Here is a 26303-nt window from a genome sequence, read left to right as displayed (position 1 = left end):
TCAGATTGGGCGGGTGGATATATACACTACGCTTGCCTCCCGATGGACGGAGGAGGGGGCATTTGTTGTCACTAATCAATCTTGCATGTTTGTTACTGTCGGGTGGCCAGGATTTTGCAAAACTCCTATCATAGGGAGCTACAATATAAATTTTTAGGAAGGGCATATATCTCTCCGCAGATGACATATCGCCAACGTCTTACAACGTCTGACAGTTGAGGATGATGCCCACGAGTCACTGGCACCTTGTCTCATGTTTTTTGGACTTGCCCGGCCAGCCAGCTCCTTTGGACGAAAATTGCAAAATACCTGGCCACCATATTAACCCTTTCCATTCCAGTAATGCCTCTGTGGCTTCTTTTTGGCTGCATACCGCCTCTTCGAATACGAGACCCCAGAACCCGTCTACTGCTCCAAAAGGCTAGTTTGGTGGGGAAACAAGTGATTCTTTTGGGATGGAGAGAGGTGGAGCCGTTATCATTCTGGACCTGGAGAAACCTTTTTTACTCACTCATGCACATGGAATATCTGTCGTCTCGCAGTTCACCTCGCCACAGAGACCGCTTTCTGGCTATTTGGGAGCCTTATATCCAGACTCTTCCTCATCGGGCTCGTAGTCGATTACTCAATGACTGATAACATTTATTTTCTTCCTGGACTTTGATGATTGGTCTTGCAGGGATTGGGATGTCTGGTAGCATGATTGACTGTTATTTTGTTATATTTGGTGGTTTTTTTCTTTCCTTCGTTTTCCCATGATCTTTTTTGGCTTTGCTTAGAGACTCCTGGGTTGGGGGGGGTGGGGGGAGACGGGCTTACTGTTGGGGGATGTCCATGTCTGTCATGACTGCCTAGTTTGAACCGGGGAGTGTTGAAGTGTGCCGCACTCCTCGTCTGTATGTTTAATTTTCTTGAAAAATCAATAAAAATCGTTTACACTTAAAACAGGAGATTGAGAGTCTAATGCAAACTCTCTCCTAGCACTGAGTGCTGGAATAAGTTGACAGCTATCTAAGATTAGTAATAGTTTGAAGATTAAGTTTTATGAATACATTTTAGTTTTGGTGCACAATATTTTGAGACATGATGTTGAACAATAAGGTAGAATCTTTCAAGGTTTAAGTGTCTATAATTTTATAATTATTTTTACACATTATGTGGAATCATATAAACATATAATTCAATTAAGAGAAATAACAGCTACTTTAATTGGCCCTGGATTTGCTGTTAATACCATGAGGATTACGCCATACACTCAAACACTTATGGTTGTCAGTGTTGTGTAGAAGTTACTGATTGTACCCCTATAATTCTTAATTTAACCAAGCATCTAGAATACAATTATAAACTGCCCTTGATTAGTTACTTGAACCAGAGTGATGAAAATTTGTATCTTTATGGGAACAAATTAAAGGATGGAGAACAAAAATAATCTATTTCTTCATAGGATTTGCAGGTTACATTGCAGTAGCTTTCATTGTAATGTGTTTAAAGGTACTATTGCACACTTTGTTATTCATCTCATGCCCATTACCATACATGAAGAGCCACTTAAATCAAGAGCTGAGAACTCATATACATAATCATCCAAATCAGTTCTATACAAAGAGATGGGGATGGAGTAGAGAATTTTAGGCAGCTTAGCTAGATCCCTGGAAGAGTTTGTGATGGATCAGAACAGGCTCTAATGATTAAAGATTGTGGATCACAACTGGGGAGATCAAAGACTAAGGGCCTTATTTTCCAGACGGATCGTACGCGATACCAAGATGGGGGCAGAGTCGGCCCCGGAAGAGGAGTCGTCGGGGCGTCACCGGGGCCGACTCCGTGAAGACGCCGCGGACGACAAAAAGGTAAGGCCCTTTTCGCATCCCAATTCACGCCCAATAGCTACACCTTCTATGGTGGCGCCATTGGGTGCGAAACCAGCAGCGATTGCACCGCGGCACTGCGATCGCTGCTGGCTAGCGCAGGACTGCCCCCCGGGTCGACCCCCCCGCCCCTCATTTCCTAAAGTATCGCAGGCCTGTGATACTTTAGAAAATGAGGCCCTAAGACATCTGGTGTCTCTTACACCTGGGAAGATCAAATACTAAAGCCTAATACTGAAAATAATGAGCTGATAATGAGTTAAAACATTTGGTGACTAGTACTGAAATGCCTTCCTGGTTGTAAAAAGTGCAAATTGAAATATTAGTGTTTGCAGACCCTAAGGTTAAGTCAGAGAAAAAAAGATATATAAGGAATTGCATTTGCCCATTTTATTTGGATGATCCAAAAGAGCAAAGAGTGAATCAGATGGTTCTTCTGGGGTCCCCGAGCTATAATCTTCCAGGTTTTTTAAGGACACTGTCTTATAAAGGGAACACATATAAGTGAAGTATTCTTTGTTGTTCTTTGTATAATATTTTATTATTTTTGTCTGTTTCCTATTTACCTGTATTGATTTTTGTGCGGCATATTGTGATACTGTATTTGCTTTTTATATTACTTATCTTTGCTGATTTATTATCCATATATTTACAACATTTAGTAAACTAAGTTTTGCTTTACCAGACTGTATGTAAAGTGAATGACATATCTCCATATGGCCACCGCGAACACTAATCCAACTTGAGGAGCAAACATCAAACGGTATAAACAATGAAGATGAATTTTAACAAACTCTAGCAATCTACACCATTACATTATTCTGCAGAAGTAGGTACGCATGTGGATACGTGCCTAAGAACATAAGAACATAAGAAATTGCCATGCTGGGTCAGACCAAGAATCCATCAAGCCCATCATCCTGTTTCCAACAGAGGCTAAACCAGGCCACAAGAACCTGGCAAGAACCTAAACACCAAGAAGATCCCATGCTACTAATGCCAGTAATAGCAGAGGCCATTCCCCAAGTCAACTTGATTAATAGCAGTTAATAGACTTCTCCACCAAGAAATTATCCAAACCTTTTTTGAACCCAGCTACACTAACTGTACTAACCACATCCTCTGGCAACAAATTCCAGGGCTTATCTGTGCACTGAGTGAAAAATAATTTTCTATGATTATTCTTAAATGTGCTACTTGCTAACTTCATAGAGTGCCCCCTAGTCCTTCTATTTTCCAAAAGTGTATATAACCGATTCATAACTACTCGTTCAAGACCTCTCATAATTTTAAAGACCTCTATCATAACCCCCCTCAGTCATCTCTTCTCCAAGCTGAACAGCCCTAACCTCTTCAGCCTTTCCTCATAGGGGAGTTGTTCCATCCCCTTTATCATTTTGTTTGCCCTTCTCTGTACCTTCTCCATCACAATTATATCTTTTTTGAGATGCGGCGACCAGAATTGTACACAGAATTCAAGGTGCGGTCTCACCATGGAGCGATATAGAGGCATTATGACATTATCTGTTTTATTCACCATTCCCTTCCTAATAATTCCTAACATTCTGTTTGCTTTTTTGACAGCAGCAGCACACTGAGCCGACGATTTTAAAGTATTATCCACTATGATGCCTAGATCTTTTTCCTGGGTGGTAGCTCCTAATATGGAACCTAACATCGTGTAACTACAGCAAGGGTTATTTTTCCCTATATACAACACCTTGTCCAAATTAAATTTCAACTGCCATTTGGATGCCCAATCTTCCAGTCTCACAAGGTCCTCCTGTAATGTATCACAATCTGCTTGTTAATTACTCTGAATAATTTTGTATCATCCCCAAATTTGATAACCTCACTCATCGTATTCCTTTCCAGATCATTTATATATATATTGAAAAGCACCAGTCCAAGTACAGATCCCTGAGGCACTCCACTGTTTACCCTTTTTCACTGAGAAAATTGACCATTTAATCCTACTCTGTTTCCTAGGCTCCATTCTTGTCAGGGCTGAATTTAGACATAGGCACATGCCTTGGAAACCAAATCCTAAATGTGTCCCTGCTGTTTTCTGCTTTCCAGTACGAGAGAAAGAAGGGAACCCTTTACCTTAAGTTCTCTGCCTATGGGCTCTGTCATCTTAAATCTGGTCATGATTCTTGGGCCCAGTTCTTAGCTCCTGAGCAGTTTAGGTCATCGATATACTAAAGAGTGAAAAATGTTTCAAAGAATGCTTTGCATGCTAAAACACAAAATAATGATAGTGTACACTATTTTCGTTTTAGCATGCAAAGCGCATTTTGCAAAATATTTCTTCTTTGCAAACAGTAAACTTTTGCACCTAGTTTTATACTAATGTTATTTAAAGGAATAGTTAATAAGATACTGTGATGCAAAACTATGCAAAGCAGCTTATTAGCAGCATGTAGTTTTTGCTTTGCAAAATGTTTTTCAAACAAAAATAACTATACTTCAATTGGTGCTATTTTTCTATCGGATTCATTTGGATAGCAGACCCAGTAGAAAAATAACACAAGCTAAATTGTCATACTGTGCAAAACATTTCTCCCAATAGTTTTTATTTATTTATACTTGATATGCCGCAATTCCATACTCAGTCTAATTTGTAACAAATAACAACATATTTAAAATCTCATCCTATGCTCTTCTCATCGCTCTATCCCACCCCTATACCAGCTTCTAGGGCTGTAGAGGCCACACTCACAGTCATGGGGGGAAAAGGAAACCTGGCATTGTCCAACAGTAGCATGTACCAGTAAATTAAAGAGTACACGATTACTGGGCTGCGGTGGGACCTGGGGTTTGTGTCCCTTGACCAATGAACGTCTGCTATGACAAATAAGCAAGTCAGGAACAAGAAAAAAAAAGAATGAGAGAACCCCATAAGAGACCAGTGATGATCCAGTTTAGTTTAGCCGCCTTCAGAATAACAATGAGCACGTGTGGGACAGGTTCCTTTGAGTTGGAGACCAAGCGATCAGAAGAAACAATAAGACTAACAAATGCCAATTCAAATGGAAATACCCCCCCCCCCCCCCCCAGCAGCTTCACTTCATAGCAATCTGTTTATAAACACACTTTACTGGGCTCCGGAGGTGTTCTTTTAAGAGACAGTCACCATAATTTTACTATTTAAAATCCCTGTTCGCTGAATCTCTGGATGCCATATTTAACAGGACTGTGCCTTTTGTTTTGAAATGACATGAAAAACACAACAAAACAGGCTGATTTATTTTGTGTCACTTCCAAACAAAATGAAAAAAAAAAAAAAAAGCAAATCACCAATGAATTTTGTTTTTATTTGGTTTAATTTCAATAGAGCACGCTAAAAATGAAGTGATAATAAATGAAATGAAAATGAAATTAAAAAGTTGGAAACCCTCCACAAAACAAGACAAAAAAGTAGTGTGCACACCCCTAGTGTGTAATCAATGTACTGTGGCATTCCCTCGTTAGAACGCATCAGGGAGTATCAATGCATGCATTACTGTTACAGCAGGCTACGATTGGCTGAACAACTCTCAGATTCTTCTAGGCAAGAGGATTAAATGCTTGGATGCAAAGGAGTGACCTTCCTCTGGGGCCTTGCAATATTTGTGCAAGTGAGAGCCACTGTGTCAAATGAGTTGGGGAATGAATCCAGTTGGACACAAATGAGTGACGAGTTAATGCAGCAGCTGTAAATAAATCTGTAAAACCAACAGAAATGAAAGACGTTTTCAGGGCAAACCTGCAGCCCCTCCTTCCTCGATCATTAGGATTCAGACTTGTTCTTACCCAGCTTAACTTCAGCATTCTCTGTCAGCAGGACATTCTGACCCTTTATGTCTCGGTGAATCACCTTATGCTGATGCAGGTGACTCAGACCCTAGCAAAGAAGAATAGTCAGTCAGTACAGATGTTCCCTCCTTAAGAGCATTGTTTTTCTACAAACTCACAAATGAAAAAAAACATGTTTACATGCACGGACAAAATGAATCACTTTTAGACAAAATCACTGGAGGTCTGGCTCAGTGATGTCTGAGGTTTCAGGTCTGCAGGAGCACCTACCTACACAAATGAGCTCAATCGCATCCCTATGTATTTCTGCACCTTGGACATCTAGTGAACCCATTTACTAGAGAGTGTTCAAATGTGCTAAACACTTGGCCTTACCACTAAGTACACGTTAGCACCTTTGTGTGAACGTTACTGCATGACTTTCGGAGTTAAAGCGGCATTTGCATGCCAAACATTAAAATGAGATGCTAACATGAAAATTATGCAAAGCTGCTGATTTAAAAGAAGAACACCTTGTATTAATGCATGCATCCTCATTAATATTGTTAATGAAAAACTTTACACCTCTAAATGTATAGGTAAAGGGGCAGATTTTGAAACCTACACACGCGGTGTACATTTGTGCGTGCTACCAGGCGCGCGCACATATGCGCCTGATTTTTTAACATGCGTGCGCAACTGCGCGCGCATGTTAAAAAATCAGGGGTCAGGACGCACGAGCCCTCGGGGAGACCAGCTGGCATTCCCCATTCCCTCCCCCACCTTCCCCTCCCTGTCCTGCCCCCAGCCCGAAACCCCCCCTTACCTTTGTTGTGGAAGTTACGCCTGCCAGAGGCAGGCGGCCGGCGCGCAATCTCCCGGCCCAGCGGCCATTCGGAGGCCTCTGGCCATGCCCCGCCCATTATTTCAAGCCCCGGGACTTACACGCGTCCCAAGGCTTTATGCGCACCACCGGGCCTTTTGAAAATAGGCCCGGCGCACGTAACCCTCCTACGCGCGTAAATCCACCTAGATTTACACGCGTTAGGCTTTTAAAATCTGCCCCAAAGTGTTTATGCTAAAAGCACTCGCTAATGCAGTTTTTAATGCATGTGTCTGCATATTTTCCATGGCTTTAGGAGTAAAGTTTCAAACACCTTGGGGGTTGTGCATGTAAAATCTGTATATTTATTTTATTTATTTAACAAGGTTTATATACCGACGTTTGGTGTTGACCTTCACACTGGTTTACAGTTTCTTTGTAAAAGAACAATCATAAAAATATAAAAATACTCTTATTCTAATAGCAAAATAAAACAAACAGTAGAACTATAAAATAATAACTTAATGCTTAGAAACAATATAATTACCCATTAAGTAAAATAAAATTAATCACCGACTAAGATGCAAATCATAATACATAGGGCAAAAATTAAAAATCAGAATAAAATATAGTTCACAGAATAATCACTGGTTAGCAACTGTTCCAAATGCTTGTTAAAAAAGCCATGTTTTCAGTGCTTTTTTAAAAAAGTTTCAAATCTTTCTGGAGTCTTAGCTCAACAGGTAAGGTATATCCATGCGTAAGTAGACTCTGTGCATGGTAAGGACATTTTCACAAGGGTGGGTGTATGCCTGTACAATTGTTTCCATGCAGAATAATATGTTCATACAAAGGAGGAATTTCGAAGGCATGACAGGGAGGGATTTGGAAGTACACACTCAAATCTATGTTTGTTATAAATGGAGTATGCACATGTGTCATCGACCATGCTTTTACATCTGCTAACCACGTTGCGAAAATTAAATCTGACTTCTCTTTCGTCTGCAGTTTTGGGGTGGGTGGGGCACTGGAGTAAGGGGTGAAGGGTGGAGCTGAACTGGTGGAGGCTGTGGGTGAACTGGTGAAGGCCTTGGCAAACTGGTGCTTGGAAGCACCATCAAAAGTAAGTACTTTCATAAGCGAGATACATATGTACATCAGCCAACTTTATAAAATACCCACCTCTGTACATAAACCAAGGGTTATTGCGTGCACGTTACAATTATTAATGTGTAAAATACATACGCATAATTTTATAAAACAGGTGAAGAAACTAGGTGGATCCCTGCATATAAAAAACATGCATATACTGAAACATATGTGCGTTTTTGAAGGCAGTCATGTGTGTCACACACTTTATAAAATACAGGTGTAACTTTGGGCGCGCACCTGCTTTTGTGTGTACATGCTGAGCTAGGTGCACTCTTGAAAATTACCCTCCCTACATGCTGTTCAGTATGAAGGCAATTTTCGAATCAGCCCGCCCAGACTTTTGTGCAGGCTGTACTTGGCTGGGAAAGAGCGTGCACACATTTGAGAAGGCAAACGTTCCTCCCGAGTCCTGGCTGAAAAGCGTGCATGTTGCAGAACCCTCCCTGCACTTTTACCTGGGATGAGCGATTTTCAGACAGAGCCCCTGTTACCAAGTGTCCGACATATGTGCATGCACTTTTCTGAAACATTTACATCAGCAGATCTGATGTTTTTGCACACAACTCTAATTCAGTAGTGAATCCTTTGTAGTTTGGACCACTATTACTTATATTCACACTAGAAGTTAAATCAGAGATCATGCTCCACATTAATCCTGGAGTACGTAATCCCATTTAGGAAGAAAGTTTAATACCAGAAATAACTATATATGGGTTGAATGTATGTGTTACCCCCCTGCTGAAGCACATAGGATGATAGTGTTTTAATGCCCGTTTGTGAGCTGTGAGATGAAAAAATGATTGTAGTAGACCTGGCTCAGAGGCTAGGGCTAGGTCCCACGGTTCCCAGACATTTACTTTTGAAATTCATCCTCAAACCATGGATGTTGTAAAGGTAGCAGAAAGGCCAGGGCACACTTTTCCAATGCCTGGGAAATAAGTGCATCTTTCCCTTAGGGGCAGGAATGGTAAACGCACCTCAAACTGCAAGAATGGCGACGATATCCACTGGGGCAGACAGACATGACCCCAATGGCTGAATTCACCAAAGGACTTTATTAGTCCATTGTTTCAGCTTCCAATTATTTTCTGTTTGTGTTCGTTATGAGCATATTTAGAATTCACACTATTAACTGTGATTATCCCAGTGAATTAATTTGGCATTCAAATTAGAGAACAAAATATGCACATCCTACTGCTAAACTAAACTCCTTTCACCCACTATCTGCAATGCAGCAATGTACCTTAGACTTAAAAAGAGGCATACATAATTTTGCAACTATATTTATGGATTTAAGTAAATGTTATTTTGATGCTGTCATGAAGGTTAGATATTTTTCCTAGGCAGACCCGTAACATCACATTTTTCAAGCTAAGGCAGGACCCTTCAGTTCTACTTCCTTCCCGCGAAGAAAGAATCACTTTAGTTTCAACATATAATAAATCTAACCCATTTGCTTTTAACAAATGAAAGTTCAATTAAGTAGGAAATATAGAGCCTGATTTTAAAAAGCATTTACATGCTTAAAATTGGGTTTTACACGTGTAAATGCATTTTACCCATATAAGTGGGCTTTTGAAAATTGCTACAGTATGTGCCATTGAATTGTCCATATGATATTCACATGTAAGTGCACTTTAAGGGGTAGATTTTCAAAAAGCGCGATTTGGCGTACGATTTGGCGTACTTTTGTTGGCGCTGGATTTTAGTAGATACGCGCGTAGCCACGCGTATCCGCTAAAATCCTGGATCGGCATGCGCAAGGCTATCGATTCCATGTAGCCGGCGCGCGCCGAGCCGCGCAGCCTACCTCCATTCCCTCCCAGGCCGCTCCGAAATCGGAGCGGCCTGGGAGGGAATGGAGGTGGGCTACCTAACCCACCCCCCCGGCCCTGTCTAAACCCCCCCCTTACCTTTGTCGGGGGATTTACGCCTCCCGGAGGGAGACGTAAATCCCCGCGCGCCAGCGGGCCGCTAGCACGCCGGGACGCGACCTGGGGGCGGGACCGGAGGGCGCGGCCACGCCCCCGGACTGCCCCAGGCCGTAACCACGCCCCCGGACCCGCCCCCGAAACGCTACGTCCCGCCCCGAAAACGCTGCGTGGATCGGCCCCGCCCCCGACACGCCCCCCTCGGAAAACCCCGGGACTTACGCGAGTCCTGGGGCTCTGCGCGCGCCGGTAGGCCTATGTAAAATAGGCGCACCGGCGCGCAGGGTCCTGCTCGCGTAAATCCGGGCGGATTTACGCGAGCAGGGCTCTTAAAATCCGCCCCTAAGTATGTAAATAGCTTTATAAAATTGCTACGACAGTATGTTACGTTTACTCATATAAGTTCTCTTAAAATTGCCTCCAGATGTTCTTACTGAGGTTGCAGAATCTAAATATGCACCCTCCTAGCTTTTGCTGAAGCAAAGTCATTACTTTTCCAATTAGTTAACTGAGCTTGGAGTCTTGTTTTTCATGGGAAGAATTGAAAGATTTGGAGGTTTCTCTTATTACAGAACAACATAACATAATACAGTGTGCTTCAAAAATCAGGGGAGATGCCTGAGATGTAACTAAACACATTCATTAATACGTGGAGCTTTCCTGCTTCCTTAGGAACCTATGTTCTAAAGACATTCTCCCATTTTGTGTCTACATGGAAACCCCAAACCTTGGCTGGAGGACAAACAGAAATGAGCTACCAGGAAGTACAAACAAACAAATTCTAATCAGGATTACGAGGACAGGACACTGCACCATCCTGCGGTAAAGAGTCAAACATGTTGCTCCATCATTGATCTTAGTAATTTTGCATTAATTTCAGTTTGCTAAAGCTCCTTAAACAAGATGTTTCATTAACAGGGAGAATCTAAGTCTTATGCCAATCTCTTCATATTTAGGTGAAGTGTTATTTGTGGAGGTTTTTTTGCACATTCATTGATGAGGTTTTGGAAAGATCAGGCAGGTAACCACCTAGAAATGTTGATAGTGTGGTGCATAACTTTCTGAAATAAATAAAAACAGATTGCTGCTGCTTGAAACTTGAAACTCTCAGACTCACGGCTGATTTCAGCTACACCTCTATCCTTGGCCTTCTTAATCTGACTGCATATTTTGAATGCTCATTAACAGGCATCACTGAATGTACTGGGTCAGTGAGGGACTCAATGTCCCTTGAAACATCTGCCAACATCTTGTACTGCCATTTTTGTTGTCTTCTTCTAAGACCAAAATGTTGGCTTTTTATCTGGGAATGTAAACAGAGAAATCCATTTTAAGAACCTGTTGAATTACCTGCTGTTTCTAAGTTATATTAGAGAATATGGAGTCCAACCTTCTTGGTTTAGTGCATCCCTGGTCAGGATAAAAATGTGCTGTCTTCTTTGCTCTGTCAGGCTTCCCTTATATCAGGGGCAGTTCTATCATGAGGTGAGGCTGCCACCTCAGCTGGCAAAAGTTTGGGGTGGGGGCCGGTGGCAATAAATGCCCCCTCAAAACACTCCTGCGGCAGCCACCTTGCCTTGCGCAAACACACGATTAAGGAAGTGCCCGGAGAGCCACGGGCAGAGCACATCCCGCCGCAGTCCAAAGAGGCACCTGGCAATGTTGCGGCAGATCCCATCCCGCCGCAGCCCAGAGAGAGGAGGCCCAATGGGGCTGCTGCGCAGCCCATCCCTCCTCTCCCCTGGCTAGGTGCCCCCCTCTCACCCTCTTTCTTACATAATCAAAATAAAATTTATTGGGCTGGCCCAGTAGCTCAGCGGCAGTGTTGCACCCGGCCTGAGGACCATTGTGGTCTTCCACAATCTCTTCTCCTGCACTTTCCTATGTCACTGATACTCACCTGTACCAAGACAGCCGGTTCCTCCCCCAGCATCCTATCCATGTGATGCGTGAGGTCCGCCACCTTCGCGCCAGGCGGGTAACTTACCAAGCAATCCTCACGTCCACCAGCCACCCAGCTATCAACCTTCCTAATAATTGAATACCAACTATAACGGCTGTCCTAATCCTTCCCTCTTGGGCACGCGCCCCTAGAGACCTAACCTTGATTAGGCTATTTGTATGTTTAATAGGGTATTTTATGTATATTTTGTTTTAATTGTTTTTTATGTTTGCTTTTATGGATATTTAATTTATCTGCCTAGAATTGAGGATACAGCAGATTATACATTTTCAAAATAAAATAAAGTTATCCAGCTAAATCCAGTTAACTTAACTCTATCCCGGAAGGCCCCCCCAGAATGACTCCAATTTATGTGGCTAACTTTTATCCAGCTAAACTGGATAAATGGGAGGTGATTAGAGTGGTGGAAAATTTAAAATCCACGGTTTGTCCAGCTAAGTCCCATAATTCGCTGCACAAACTGCCTGAATATTGACCCCTCATGGTTTTAATTTTTTACATGACAATTTGGGGGTTTTTTAGACAAGAAAAAGAACATTTAGCCACTGTATTCAACTTTTTTTCAACTAATACTTCTCTCTATGAACATACCCGTAGAATCTCTCTGCAGATGTAAGCAATCCACTCTTCCTTCAAAGTGTTCCCTTTTGTATTCTTGATCAGATCTGTGACAGATCCCGCACCACAAAACTCCATCACCAGCTAGAAATGAAAAGCACAAAAGGCAGTTATGCCCAAGCCACATTAAGTGCATCTTGATAAAGCCGTGCAGAATCTAGCTATCCGTATGTGTAGTACCAAATTCAACGCTCTTCACAGAAGGAAATAAAGGAGCATAATTGCCTTTTCTTTATAACATTTATGTACTGGTTAACAAATTCTGATTATTTTCAAGCTTCTTTAAAAACTTGGTATTAATAACCAGGAAAGCTAGACTATGAGCCAAAACAGCTGACTAAAGTTTGATTCCTCAGTGTCTTATATGATTATCACACAATTCCCCCTTATTTCCTATGAGAAATTACTGTATAGAAGCTTCATGCTGTGTATAAACTGATTAATAAAGTTGCAAAGCATTTTCTTTATTCTTTATTATTTGGCCTTCATAAAACTTGCGAAGCAGGGATGATAGGGATTATATGGCTGAAGAATATTTCCAACAGAGCAATTCAATAATAAAAAAAAAAAAATCTAAATTTCTCTGGAGTGCTGATTATTGTGATATAAATCATAAGATATGGGTAAAATCAACGCATGCGCCGAGATACCACACACATTATGAGGCTCTGTTAACAGCTCGAAAGGCATAACATATAGAACCTACTAAGAAATACTGATACACAGAAAAGTCTGGTAACAGTCAATATTGCACTCAACAGAATGAGGCTTCATTTTTTTAATACTAAGATAAGAATAAAGTACGGGATTTATTTGATTGGTTCAGTTCATAAGGCAAGGCGTGACAAGGCCCGGAATGGCCTGGAGATGTAGCATCACCCAATCAGTTAAATCCAGCTGGGTGAAATGAACAAGGCTGTAGATGTAGAGCATAGGACGAGAGAGATCAAGAAAGGTCAAAGAAGCGTTTAGGATGGGAGTATGAATGGGGGCTGAGGGAGTTGATGGCTCTAGGCAAGGAAAAGTAGAAAACACAAAAATGAGAAGGGGACAAGATAAAGACAGAAGGGGGCAACAGTTGCTTGGCAAAGAAAGCCTAAAGAGGGTTCCTCTAGGGAGGGAAGGGAAGTAATGATTCAAGCAAAAGATCTTTAAACTGCATCATGTGAACTAACTGCGTTATTTAGTGAACTGGCCTCACTGGAAATAATGGGGCCCACGGCAATTAATGCGTGCATTAATCCATGCTAACGTCAGCATGAATTACCACACTTTAGTGAATATGCCTCCTGGTTTGGAAAATCCAGAACTATATGTATTTTCTCCTCCAGTCTAATCTCGCCTCTGGTAGAATGCAAGTAAAAATACATGTGTTCTGCCACAATGCGCATACATTTATCCGCAAATGATTGGCAATTTTCAAATCTATTTACCCAGTTAAATGACTTTTGGAAACTGTGGATACACAGTTTTGGACATTCATACGGTAAGATAACACATGCCTAAGATAACACAGCACCCACACATTTAAGAGATCAGAATAACCATTTTATATCCTTCAACCAAGCATTGAGGCTAATCATTCCCTCATCCCATATTTTGGGCCGCTTCATTCTATTAGTTTAAAGCCCTTGGAACATTCAAATTCACTTTACAGCTTATCTCACCTGACCTGATTTGGGATAGTCAAAATCACATTAAACAAGGCAACAAGTCTGCACTCTGCCTGAATGAGGCAGTCAGCCAAGAAGCCCAGAGACCTATAATCAACAATTCTTAAGTGCAGAATTCCAAATGGACAAAAAGGGGTAGATTTTAAAAGCCCTACGTGCGCCAAATCAGGGACATACGTGCGATTCTAGGGCCGGCACGTGGCGCACTTACTTTAAGAAGCGTCCATGGACGCGTATATCTCCTGTGACACACACAAAAGAAAAAGTAAAAGGGGCAGGGCATGGGCGTGGTGTAGGCGAGGCATGGACATTCCAGGAATTTAAATGGAAACCAGCGCATAAGTATTTACACCCACAAGCACGCGCCGGGGTCCCCTACTGTCTAACTTTACTTCTGCTATAGATGGTATGTAAGTTGTAAAGCAAAAAAACCCAAGGCTAGTCAGTGGGGTTTTAAGGGTTGGGGCAGGTAGGGTAAAAGAGAGGTTAGTTAGCTAGGAGGATTAGGAAGTCCTATCCTGTAACTGGGCAAAGTGGGAATGAACTGGTTTAACTGGTAATTGCATTAGCGTGCGTGTACATTAAAATCTCCCCTACTTATGCAGCAGAACCTGGCCGCGGACACGGATGTTGATGTCAGTTCCCTTAACATATAAAAGCTCTGGCAGCGTTCCTCAGTGTTGCCTTTGCAACAGGTCGCCTTGGTCTCCTGTTCCAGTTTCCGAATTCAAGTTGCCTTGTGTAAGTCTTGTTCCTGTGATTCCTGGTTCCTGCTCCTCGTGTTCGTCTCGTCTATTGGATCAACTGCCTGGTTCCGACCTCTGCTACGCCTGACTTCGCCTGCCTTCTCCAAGCCTGACTATTGCTACGTCTGACTTCGCCTGCCTTCTACAAGCCTGACCACTGCTATGCCTGACCACGCCTGCCTTCTACATGCCTTGACCATTGTTACATCTGACCATACCTGCCTTCTCCGTGCCTTGACCATTGCTATGTCTGACCATGCCTGCCTTCTCAGTGCTTTGACCATTGCTACGTCTGACCACGCCTGCATTCTCCGTGCCTTGACCATTGCTACGAACAACTTCGCTTCAGACATTCCTGAGTCCAGAGTTCCACGTTGCTTGCCTCACCTTCTAAGAGCTGCCAGCTTCTATTCAAGCTTGACAGTGACGCCTCTGTCCCTATCCTCTGGACATGGACCATTAAGGCTCCAGCCTTCCTTTGCTCAGGCACCTTCAGTTCTACCTTGTCCCTTGATGCTTGGGTTCCTGTTCCACGTCCTGTCCAAGATAGGACCATGCCACCTGCTGGCTGCTGTCTCTGGGCTGAAGCATCCCCTACCTATACTCAACCTTGAGGCCTGCCTAAGTCCTGCCGGCCCTGGCACCCAAAGGCTCAACCTGAGAGGAACGTGGGCTGGTATAGGTGAAGCTCCAGTGGCCTCCAGCTTCAGCCCACTCCACCTGCTGATGGTGGGGACCCATAAGCCCTCGCCTGTGGGTTGCGTCAACCCCACTTCAGCCCAAGGATCCACCTCCTATACAACATAGCCCTTCCTATGAAAAGGCAGCAATGCAGCACCAATGCATGTCCTACTGAGAATGAGAAGCTCAATAAAGAAGATTGATACAAATCCCAACCTCCTAGTAAAATACTTCACCTCAGTCACACATACGGATCCAACCTTCACCAAATATAGAACAAAAGACCACAAATTACAAATATGGAGACAAAAGTCGAAATGGAAACCTCAAAAAACTACTCTGCGTGCACTGCAAAACTGGGAGCTAGAAACAAAAATACATATCCTCCTACACTAAGCAAAGTTCAAAGATAAAAGAATGCACATTCCCAAAAATGACACATTATGCCTCTTGCACCCCGTCACTCCCATTCCATGTCTCCATCATCCTTCACTTTTCCAAATTACTCCCTTTCAATCATCCGCTCACACTCACATCCCTGCCCCGCACTCCTGATCCCCCTCATCCTCTTCCCTGTGCTCCCTCTCCCTCCTGCTCGATTCTCTCTGCCCCCTTCATCCCATTTCCCTCCCTGCCCAGCTACCCCAACCCTCTATTTCCCATCCCTTCCTGCTCAGCAGCCCCACACTCCCTCTCCCTTCCACCTTCATCTTCCCAGCAACCCCAACCTCCATTCCCTCACCCTCCACAAGGTGAAGAGATCAGCAGCAGCATCACTCCCAGACTCAGCAGGGGAAGATAAAGTTTGCATCCCATCAGGACCAGAATAGCCGGAGCTGGCAGTCTCGCTTTGATCTGGGTGAAGGAGGAAACAGCCTCCCACTGGGCCAAAAAGAAGAAAAGGAAGTGAGAGTCGCCTCCCATCACGCCCAATGTAAGAGAAGTCAACCAACTCCCACCCGGGGTGATAAGGAGGCAGCCATCTGCTGGCCCTGCGACACACTTCCAGGACCTCGCGACACACCAACGTGTCCTGAAACACCTGTTGAGAACCACTGTCATAGACATCAGAAAACAGCCAATAATGAGGAAGAGACACAACCATTTCAATCTTCTTCAATCAAGGAATCCCTTTCAGTCTTTTACTAACTTCCCCAGATGAATCAAATGATTGAAAGTGGTGCACTCATTCTTCTAGAACTCTCCAGAGGAGAAAGAAAAGAAAGAGAATTTATGTTCCTCAGAAAACCCTACTGCAGAATGCCAAAAGCTTCTTGCAAAGACAAATATTAATTCAACATACTATTTAGCATGTGGAATCTGGGTCATTTTGTCTCAAACTACTAAATAATTTTAAAATACCTCCAGTAGTGCACACTAACGTTAGAATTACTGTCTTAGTCTATTTTGAGATTAATCAAAAACACTGTATCTTGTATTTTTAATTGCAAGGGTTTAGTTACCAAAGAAGTTCTTTGCTTCTTCGGTAATTATACTTAAAGAAGTAAGTTTAACAGACAAGTCTGCAAAATATTCCAAGGACTCAGAAGTATAAAAGGACTACAATAATTCCTCCAAATCAAAGTGCTATTACTCTTATGCCAGTTTTCTTGGAGAGTTGGACTACTTTACATTTATCAGCACATCAGTCACTTGCAATATATCCAAAACATTCTACAGTGACCCTAATGAAGAACCTTGTGTTACTCATTCTTTTCATAATCATGATAACTTGAGCAAGTTGTTCAACTGATGCTCAAAGTCTCTTGCATGATCCTGTAAATTGTGGCTCTTCATCAGATAAAACTGAGGGAAATGTCACGAATTATACATAGGCACAATCATCCTCCACAAGACCAGCAGCTAGAATTACAGAAACAAAGCATTTCCCTTCCATTACAGAGAACATGCAGAATGTGTTCACTCAGGGCATCGATGCCATCTTGAATTTGATGTTCCTACTGTCAAATGAGTAACAGAAGGAAGACGTGCGTGAAGACTGTGCGAAAAGTTCAACATGTACAAGCTCACTAATCAGTGAATAATAATAATACTTGAAGGGGATGTCAGTAAAGCTATCTGCGGTCTGGCAAACCCCAAAATAAATCAAAGCAAAAGCATGCGGGTATTTTGGCTTGGATTACTATTGCCCCCACCGCCCCCCAAAAAAAATATATAACCACACAAATCTGAGTCTGCTTTTTGTGTGGATACTTTTCTAAAGCAAAACAGCACATATAGTTTTGAATATCTAAAACTGTGTGTGCAGTTGCCTCCCCTGACCCCTGATCCTGCCCCCTCCCCCATACGAAATACATAGGGGAAAGTATGTGTGCTGTTGAAGCATGTGCAGCCTTTTACCCACGCAGAGAGTGGTAAGAATCAAACATCCCATTTCCATGGGTAAAACAGTGTCACCCACAGAAATGTCTTTCATTATTGCCCTCTAAAGACTTAAGATAGTCCGAACTGTGATAAAAAGAACAAGTCTTAGTGCATTTTTTAAACTCAGTTGGGCGAGAAAGAAGAGAGACAAGGCAATTCATTAGTCTATTAGCTCCTTGATTCCTTCCAGTCGCTGTAGCTCAATTAGCACGTGGCACCTAAATGCCCCGTTGTCCCGACAGGTGGTAGAAGAATCCTGATGATAATGCTGTCTGTCAAACCTCTGCCTTATTTTCTGAGAGATTTTAATCTTTATTGAAAGAGCTTGTTTTCCTCCCTGCAGTATCAGAGCTCTGGCTTGTTGATAAAGAGAATTACTTGTCATTATCAGATGCAGTTTTATTTCAGCAGAGCCCTGGTGAAGAAGGAAACATATACATCTCCAAAGGACGACCGACCAACTCGCATCAGAATTTTATTCAATGAATGCAATAAACAGTTATCATTGGAGGGATATAAAAATCATGGCTCTCTGCCAAGCAATTTCCTTGAAATGTAAAATAGATAGTATTCAGCCAAGTTGTGCGCCAGGAGGTTTTCTACTTCAGCACTTTTTTTTTTTTTTTTTTGCATCCCGAGCGCACACAAATGAAAGAGTTTTGCAATTACCCAGAGCTTGCAGGACTTGAGCTATAGGTTAAAAACAGTCAAATGTTTAGTAGGTTTCCATAAATAGGGTGACAAGCTGATCCGGTCCTGGCTATACCCCCACCACCATGCAATAGACAGAGGGAGTCCTGGTTTGTTTGTTTTTTTTCCAGAAAAATCAGAACTGCATCTCCCTGCAAGCAATGGGGTAAAACCAGGACTGGCTTGGCTTCTCCTCCTTGATGCAGAGCTTTACGGTCACTCTTACCAGTGAAATGCAAGGCACTCCAACTTTCCATAAAGAAATTTAAGAACAAGAAGTCACAATATGAAGCTGGAAGAAAGAAGGATCAGAGGAAACTAGGAAATACTTCTTTACCGAGAGGGTGGTAGATGCGTGGAGTAGTGCCACGATGGAATTTAAGCATGCTTGGGACTGATACAGGGGGCAGTGGTAAGAACAGGGAGCTTGGCTAAACACTGGGGGCCTAGGTGTTGATTTAGGCTTAGAAACTTGTAAGCTCATCTACCTAGAATGGCAGAGGTCCAACGAGGAAAGAAATAAAAATTGACTGGGATAAGGGCATTCTCTTGCAGGTGGTCAAGCTCGTAGGGCTGACTGCTGGGATATCTCCTGAGCTACTGTAGGGACAACTGGCCAGACTAATTGGTTTTTATCTGTCGATAGCTCATATGTTACTACACTACTATGAATCTCATTCAGCTTTTAACTTAAGCTGCATGTCTCACGGGAGAGGCTGAACCAGTCCTGACTAAAAACACATTTATCTCTGTCATAAACAATCTTGATGTGTTAAATACAGTATATCAAAATAGTGGTTTTATTCATCTTTTAGAAATGCATGGATAGGCGTATCTATTTATATAGATACATCATAGAAGATGTTTAAAAATATCAGTTTCATTCTGCAGCTACTGCAGAATGAAAGTCTGTGGGTTATCAACTTCCTCTTTCAGGTGGACGTAAGGGGGGTTTCAAAACCGTCCCTTGCTAGAGTGGTATCGGTGCTAGCACCGGCGCTGTACGAAGTGCACGAAGACAAAAGTAGAGTAGGAGTGTTAGAGGAATTTGGCCCTCCCCGTGGGAGGTGTCATGAGTTTAACAAACGTCCTGTGCTTTCATGGTTCAGGATTCTTCACGTCTCTCACTCACGGGGAGAGGTCACTTTTCAGGATATTTCTCTGGCTAAGAGAGGTGGTGGTGGGGGGTTTCTCTCCAAAGGGAAAGGATACCAGTCCTGCTTCCCATCCTGGGAAGGTGACTGGAGTCTAAGTTTGGGGTGCTCAGCATTCAAGAAGACTGGAAAGGTCTGGTCTTGGGGGGGGGGGGTCCCAAGCATGGATTCCTGAGATATTCTGAAGATAAAAGGTTTTTGGGGAAAGAGAGAAGTTAAGCTCCATACTCCCTATCCTATGTAAGCGAGATACCTGCAGAGATTGGAGGAGGAGGATTGTCCTTTATTTGTGGGGGTCAGGGAGAAGACGGCCTAACGAATAATCGGAAGCTCATCTGGTTTGGAATACGGGGAAGGAAAAAAAGAGAGAGAGAGAGGCATCCAGAGAAGCGGGTACCAGGGGAAGTACCTGACCCACAGTGCCCACTTGCCAGGCTGTGCAGCATTCGCTACTGTTTGAGAAAGCAATTTGTCTTTCATTTTTGTATAGCGACGGCGCATTAAGTTACAGTGGGCCTGCTGCGAATGTTTGTTTCCTACAATCAAGCAGCCGTGTTGGAAGCAAAGCTGGCTTCTTTTCAAGTCAAGGCTGACTCCGCCACGAATAAACGCAAGGAGCTTTGCGTAACAGCGCGCCGGCTGATGTGTCAGGCAGGTGCTCTTCATTCTCTTCATTACGCTGTGGGGACTTTACACATTGTTTTAATGATAAGATCGTTCTGGTTCTTTCCCTGGCAGTAATTCGGATGTGGCCTTCGCTCCCTGTGGCTCTTGGTAGAACTTTGAGCATCTTGAAGGTGGAGGATACTTTGAGGTCGTTAAACAAATCTAGCCCAACCACCTGCTCACTAGATCCTTGTCCCTCAGTTTTGGTCAAGGCCTCCCAAGATTATTTGGCATCACTGTTAACCTCTATTACAAACAACCCTCTGTGAGCTGGTAAATTCCCTGTTATTTGTAAGCATGTGTTGGTGAAATCATTATTATAAAAGCCTTCCTTAGATCCTTCTGTGGCCTGTAGCCAGTTTGACTTTCCTATCAAAATATATTGAGTGGGCTCTTTTGAGGCAATTGGAAACTTTTTTTTTATCTGATAAGGATTGTCTTGCTTCTTTTCAATAGGGGTTTCAGCACAGGTATAGCACCGGGACTGCTTTGATGGTCCTGGTGGATGATTTGAGATTGAGTGTGGATCTGGCACTTTGCCAAAGCTTGATCTTACATTTGGTCCTACTTCATGATCCTATACTTGGGTCTATATTTATAATTTTTGCTGTTTTGCTGCTATTTTTTAATTTTATTGTTTCATTTGATCAAATTGGTCAGCTTGTTTTTATTTGTGTTGCATAATTCCAATGTTTTTGTACTTCACTTGGAGATTGTGATATGTGATGCATCAAGTGTGAATGAATAAATACATCGAGTGACCAGTGGAAGGATTTTATTTTTTTGGAACAGCTATACTGTTTTTTGTTCCTTACTGAGCGAGTTACAGAAAAGTTGCAGGTGAAAAAAAAACCTTAAGAGCCTTGGAAGACTCTCTATTCACACCCTATGAGGGAAGAACCCGTGAACTCCTATATGCTAGAACAAACTGGGGCAGAGGCTATTCGCACAATAAGTTGCATGTGTTCCACCAAATAAGACACTATTCAGTCTTATAGCCTTTCCCGTGGGATAACCCAGATACTTTAGAAGAAAAATTCTGCCTACCCACAGCTGGTCATCCATTCCTGGGGGGTTCTTCTTAATAAATGCACCATAGTAGGTAGCAATGTTCCGATGATGAGAATATTTCTTTAGCATATTAATTTCCTGCTTGATCTCTTCCTCTTCATCCTAAAAGAAAATTGCATAAGATAAATTAATTTAAAAAACCCTCAGCTTCTAAGACTGAAACAAAAATGAAAACTGTGCCTATGGCACACATCAGAACAAGAGACTTAATGTGGTATTCTATGCTCATGAATAGCATTTCTGGATAAGTCTTACATTGGTTGAATAAAAAGATCTCAGACTTTAAAAACCTTTGTGATTAAGGCCCTTGATTTGAAAAGACACTCATTATCCATGGATAAACGGCAGGGGGAAATGAAGAAAGGTGGATCTATATTCAGGCAACAACCAACAAGGACTGAATTACATAGTCTGGATAAACAGATAAGCATGGGTGTAGCTTGCTTATTGCGGTGGTTAATACCCCTAACTAATTAAGCTATTTCACTTAGATGCAGTTCCTACACTGCTCTCTACATTAATGGTGGGGGTGGAAGGGAAATAGAATAAAAAAGGTTGGGTTTGTTCGAGGCCGTTACGCCCTTCATAATATTAGGCTGGTTACTTCCGCTATGGCGCTGTGTAGGAGAGTGGGTGACCCTTTTTTGGTGGCAAGTTTGGATGTTGAAAAGGCCTTCGATAGGGTTGAATGTAATTATATGTTTCTTCTACTTCAACATCTGGGGTTTGAGGGCTTTTTTCTAAATAAACAGTGTCCGTTTATTGTATATGAACCCAACGGCATCTATTATAGCTAATAATGCTCAGTCTGGCCCCTTTGCTATTCAGCGCGGTACCAGACAAGGGTGTCCATTGTCTCCCTTGCTTTTCCTCTTAACTCTAGAGCCCTTGCTACTTAGCATTGTCTCGGGGAGGGGGATTTTCCATATCTGTAAATGAGTTTGCTGTTATTTGTAATAAGTTCCTGGGCTGTGGAAGTGTCAACACAGCCTGGGTGGAATGTATTTGTCTTTTACTCAATAAAAATTGTTTGAACATAGAATAAAAAAGGTTACTAAGAGCCAAGAGAAACAGATAAGTATGTGAGAGGAAAAAAAAGTGCGAAAGCTTGCTGGGCAGACTGGATGGGCCGTTTGGTCTTCTTTTGTCGTGATTTCTGTTTCTATATAAATAAAGTGGTTACAAACCTGTCCCTATTGTCCCCATGTTCTGTTGGGTTTTCAGGATATTCACAATGATATGTATGAGATATAGTCACATACAGTGAATTTATTTTGTGCTGAAAACCTGACAGGCTATGGAGTCAATAAGACAGGTCTGGGAACCGCCGCACTGAAGATTATTCATTGGCTTACGGTGATTTAAAGACTCTTGAATGAGCATACAGACTTGACAGATAATGCAAAAAAAAAAAATCATATTTTGCAAAAAGAATACATAGTGCTGGCAATAACTCTTACTTGTTCTCTTGATCTTTGCTCAGCTGTATTGAGGTTTTACGTGAAAATCTCAGGGCAATAATATAAAAACTCTTTTCTTGCAGAGGGATTTCCATCTCCTCCATTAAAATGTGTCACAGTGTTATCAATTCTAAAAAATCATAAACTGAATGCTGATGATTTAACTAATTAACATTCAATTTCTAAGGTTTTGTTTCTAGCAAAGGTTATTGAGAATACGGTACATAAAGTTATAGGAATTCTTGGAGGATTACAATGCCCTGGGTCAACACCAAACTGTATATGTACAATCCGTAGCTCACATCTGCATTTGCAAGGAGGCTACAGACTAGAAGCAGATATAGGTTAAACAAAGTGGCTAGCAAGGAAGAGCCCTGAGAGACCCCCTATTCCTGAAGGGTGCCAGTGTGAGGATGCTTGGCCAAATCAAACCTGGAATTTCCATTCAGCTAAAAAAAAAAAAAAAAGATTACTGGTATGTTTAAACATTAACAGGACTGAACTGATATTATTAGAATGTTTCCCATAGATAAATTGCCCTCCTCTATTTCAATTTCAGAACCATACAATTTTATTCTCTTCCCAGATGAAGAATCTTGAAATAATAATAGGCAAACCCATCTTTAACCTAAAAGTAAACAAAGTAGTCAAAAATGCCTTTTATAAGTTACACATTCTGAGAAGACTAAGAGCTTATTTATCATCAGATTACTTTCATATGATCTTGCAGTCATTCGTGTTATCTGGATTAGACCACTGTAACTCCTTATATTTAGACCTACCTGGATCAACAATGCACGCATTACAGAGATCACAGAATGCAGCCATGATATTCTTAACTGGAGCTTATTTAAGAGATCATGTTACTCTAGTACGTTATTCTTTACATTAAAACATATAAGACATGCCACACTGGGTCAGACCAAGAGTCCATTAAGACCAACGTCCTGTTTCCAGCAAGGGCCAATCCAAGTCACAAGTACTTGGCAAGTACCCAAACATTAAATAGATCCCAAGCTACTTTTCCTTATTGATTAACAGCAGTTTATGGACTTCTCCTCTAGGAACTTATCCAAACCTTTTTTAAACCCAGTATTTTTAGTATTAATTGTTTAGCTGTGTTTTTGATTGTGATTTTATTATTTTTAAGTTTATTTATTCTTAACCGATATGATGGAACCTCGAAATGTCGGTATATCTATATAAATAAAAATGTTAAATAGTTTGTACGTCGTCGCTAATCTCGCCAACCGCTTAACCGAATGCGTTCAAATTTGCACACAACATTCACTTCCCATACGGGAAGGATCTTATACACTTACTTTACATATAGGTCACACCTGTGACAGGTAATACAAGTTTAAAAATTGTTTACACAAAACAGCAACATCTGGTGGCCGTCGGCGCAAGCGCAACCTCTTACACCTTTCACACACACTCACACACCACACCCCACCCCCACACAGGGCTATTGTCTTTCATTCACACTCCCTCATAACACACAGAAATCCACACTCATCACACCACACACCCCCACCCACACGCCTGCCAATGTCACTTACTTCACCCACCCTCCCAAAACACACCAAAGCACGAATTCCTGGCTGCTACATTGGGAAGCCACGCATTTCACACACCCTCCGATTTTAAATTAAAGTACCCTCTTCCACCCACCCACGCACTGCACTCCGATCACACACTACACCTGAAACAAGTCCGTGCTTCTCCGCCAGCACCACAGGAACGGTCCGGGACACATCGCATTCAGTAGGGCCGTCGGATGCCAGCAACAAAAATGGCGCCGGCGAACCTTGCCCTTACTATGCTATACGGCGACAACAGTGACGTAGGTACACCATGTGACATAGTAAGGGCAAGAGCCTGTCGGCGCCATATCCTCAGCGGACATTTGCCCTTACTAGGTCAGGAATCCTGACGCACCACTTTCACCGGTGAAGTTTTGCGACATGGCAGCCGGCGGAACAAACCCTAGCACACACCCTCGCCACCGGCTGGCAGTTTACACAGGTAGCCGGGGAGGAGCACGGTGGGGGACCGTTCTTATTTTCCTCCGTGCGTTTTTCACGGGGGGGGGGGGGCACTCATTCTCCACATCTCCCGAGAGGGGGGCTGTAGCGTGGGTTGCTCTATTTCACCGGGTTGGGGGGGGGGGGGCCAGGAAGGTGTGCTTGCATATTTAAACTATTCTTTGCTGGTGATGTTCATTTGGGGTAAAAAAAAAACAAACACACAAACTATAACCTTTACTGATCTCTGAAAGCTAGCGGATTAGCCCTCCAAAAGAAACTTCTCTACAGACACATTACTAGGTGGATTAGTCACTCCCCTAAGGATCACAACCTCCCACTGACTGACCACGTTTATACACACCAATTCATTTCTTATCTATCAGCGTCGTAACTGCTTTTTAAGGTCTGGATCCTCTTACCTAAGAAGGCATAAATTTTTGCCCTGTGCATTTCTCTTGCTCTTCGGACATTACAGTCCCATTTCCCTTGATCCTTTTACACACCATTCATACATCTCTTGCAATTCGATACAGTTCATTACCGCCGGATCTTCGCCAAGAGACTTGTCATCCAACTTTTAAGAAAAACCTAAAAACGTGGCTTTTCAGGCAAGCCTACACAGAATCACAAGATCACTCCGACACCGGTCAAAGAGAAAAATAGTCCAACATCAGATCCTCGATCAGCCATACTCCCCTCCAGATCTAACCACGTCAGATCTGAACAACACACCTGTTTAAGACTCCTTCTCTGATTCATCAGTCTCCTTTTACTCATGCACTACTCGGACTCTGCACAGCAACAAGGTCTATGTACCCACATATCACTATTTAGACTACCCCTCTAATTATTCAAGATATATACTCATGCCTTAAACATCCTTTGTATTTATCCACGTCCTGTTGACGAGTTATTAGTATTATTATAGTCTATGTAATATTTAAATTTGTATTATCTATTTATATTTTATATGATATGTTATATGTTATATGTTACTCATATGTTAAGAAACGCTGTTTAATGTAACGCCTTTATTGCGACAGTTTTGTTCTATGTAAACCGACCTGATTCGATACTTGTATTGAGAATGCCGGTATATAAAAATCCGAAATAAATAAATAAATAAATAAATTCACCAAATTGATGCCTCGCAGAAAATCTAACTTACGTCGGTGTACTTGCGCTGCGCTAGTGGCACAACGCCTTAGAACTAGGCGCACGGAGGAGGAACGGGCAGCAAAAAAACAGCACAACAAGGAAAGAATAGCTGTAGGAAGACAGCAGGAAGCGGCCGAGCAACGTGCATCCAGACTGCTAGAGGCACGCTTGCGATCACGGCAAGCACGTTCCGCTGCTCACAATCTCCTTCGTTCACAACACCATGCCCATGAAACGCTGACAGTGGCTGAAATCCCTCTAACATCGACAGCACCTCAAAGTCAGCCATGGATCCTACATCAACTGGCCAAACATTATAATCGACTTGCTTTCCGATACAACCCACATCAGGATTATACTTTCATACGGCATGTTCTCATTGGCTCTATGACACACGTGTGTCCATACTGCAAGGCTATGAAGAAACAAAGGGGATGTGTTGCTATCAAAAATT

General features: G+C 42.4%; 1 protein-coding gene across 12 annotated transcripts in view; it reads right to left on the bottom strand.

Annotated features, from left to right (window-relative positions):
* Window positions 1-26303, bottom strand: part of TNIK (TRAF2 and NCK interacting kinase) — a 559589-nt gene that overhangs the window by 225039 nt on the left and 308247 nt on the right. For all 12 annotated transcript variants that reach the window (XM_029617206.1, XM_029617211.1, XM_029617208.1 and 9 more), the window contains exons 4-6: window positions 21178-21303; window positions 12109-12219; window positions 5667-5757 (exon numbers count right to left, since the gene is read on the bottom strand). In XM_029617206.1, the coding sequence (XP_029473066.1) occupies window positions 5667-5757; window positions 12109-12219; window positions 21178-21303 (328 nt within the window). The remainder of the gene's footprint in view (window positions 1-5666; window positions 5758-12108; window positions 12220-21177; window positions 21304-26303) is intronic.

This window comes from Rhinatrema bivittatum, chromosome 9 (assembly GCF_901001135.1).
Source record: "Rhinatrema bivittatum chromosome 9, aRhiBiv1.1, whole genome shotgun sequence".
Lineage (NCBI taxonomy): Eukaryota > Metazoa > Chordata > Amphibia > Gymnophiona > Rhinatrematidae > Rhinatrema > Rhinatrema bivittatum.
The sequence above is the reverse complement of the archived record's forward strand: the minus strand, read 5'-3'. Positions and strand labels throughout refer to the sequence as shown.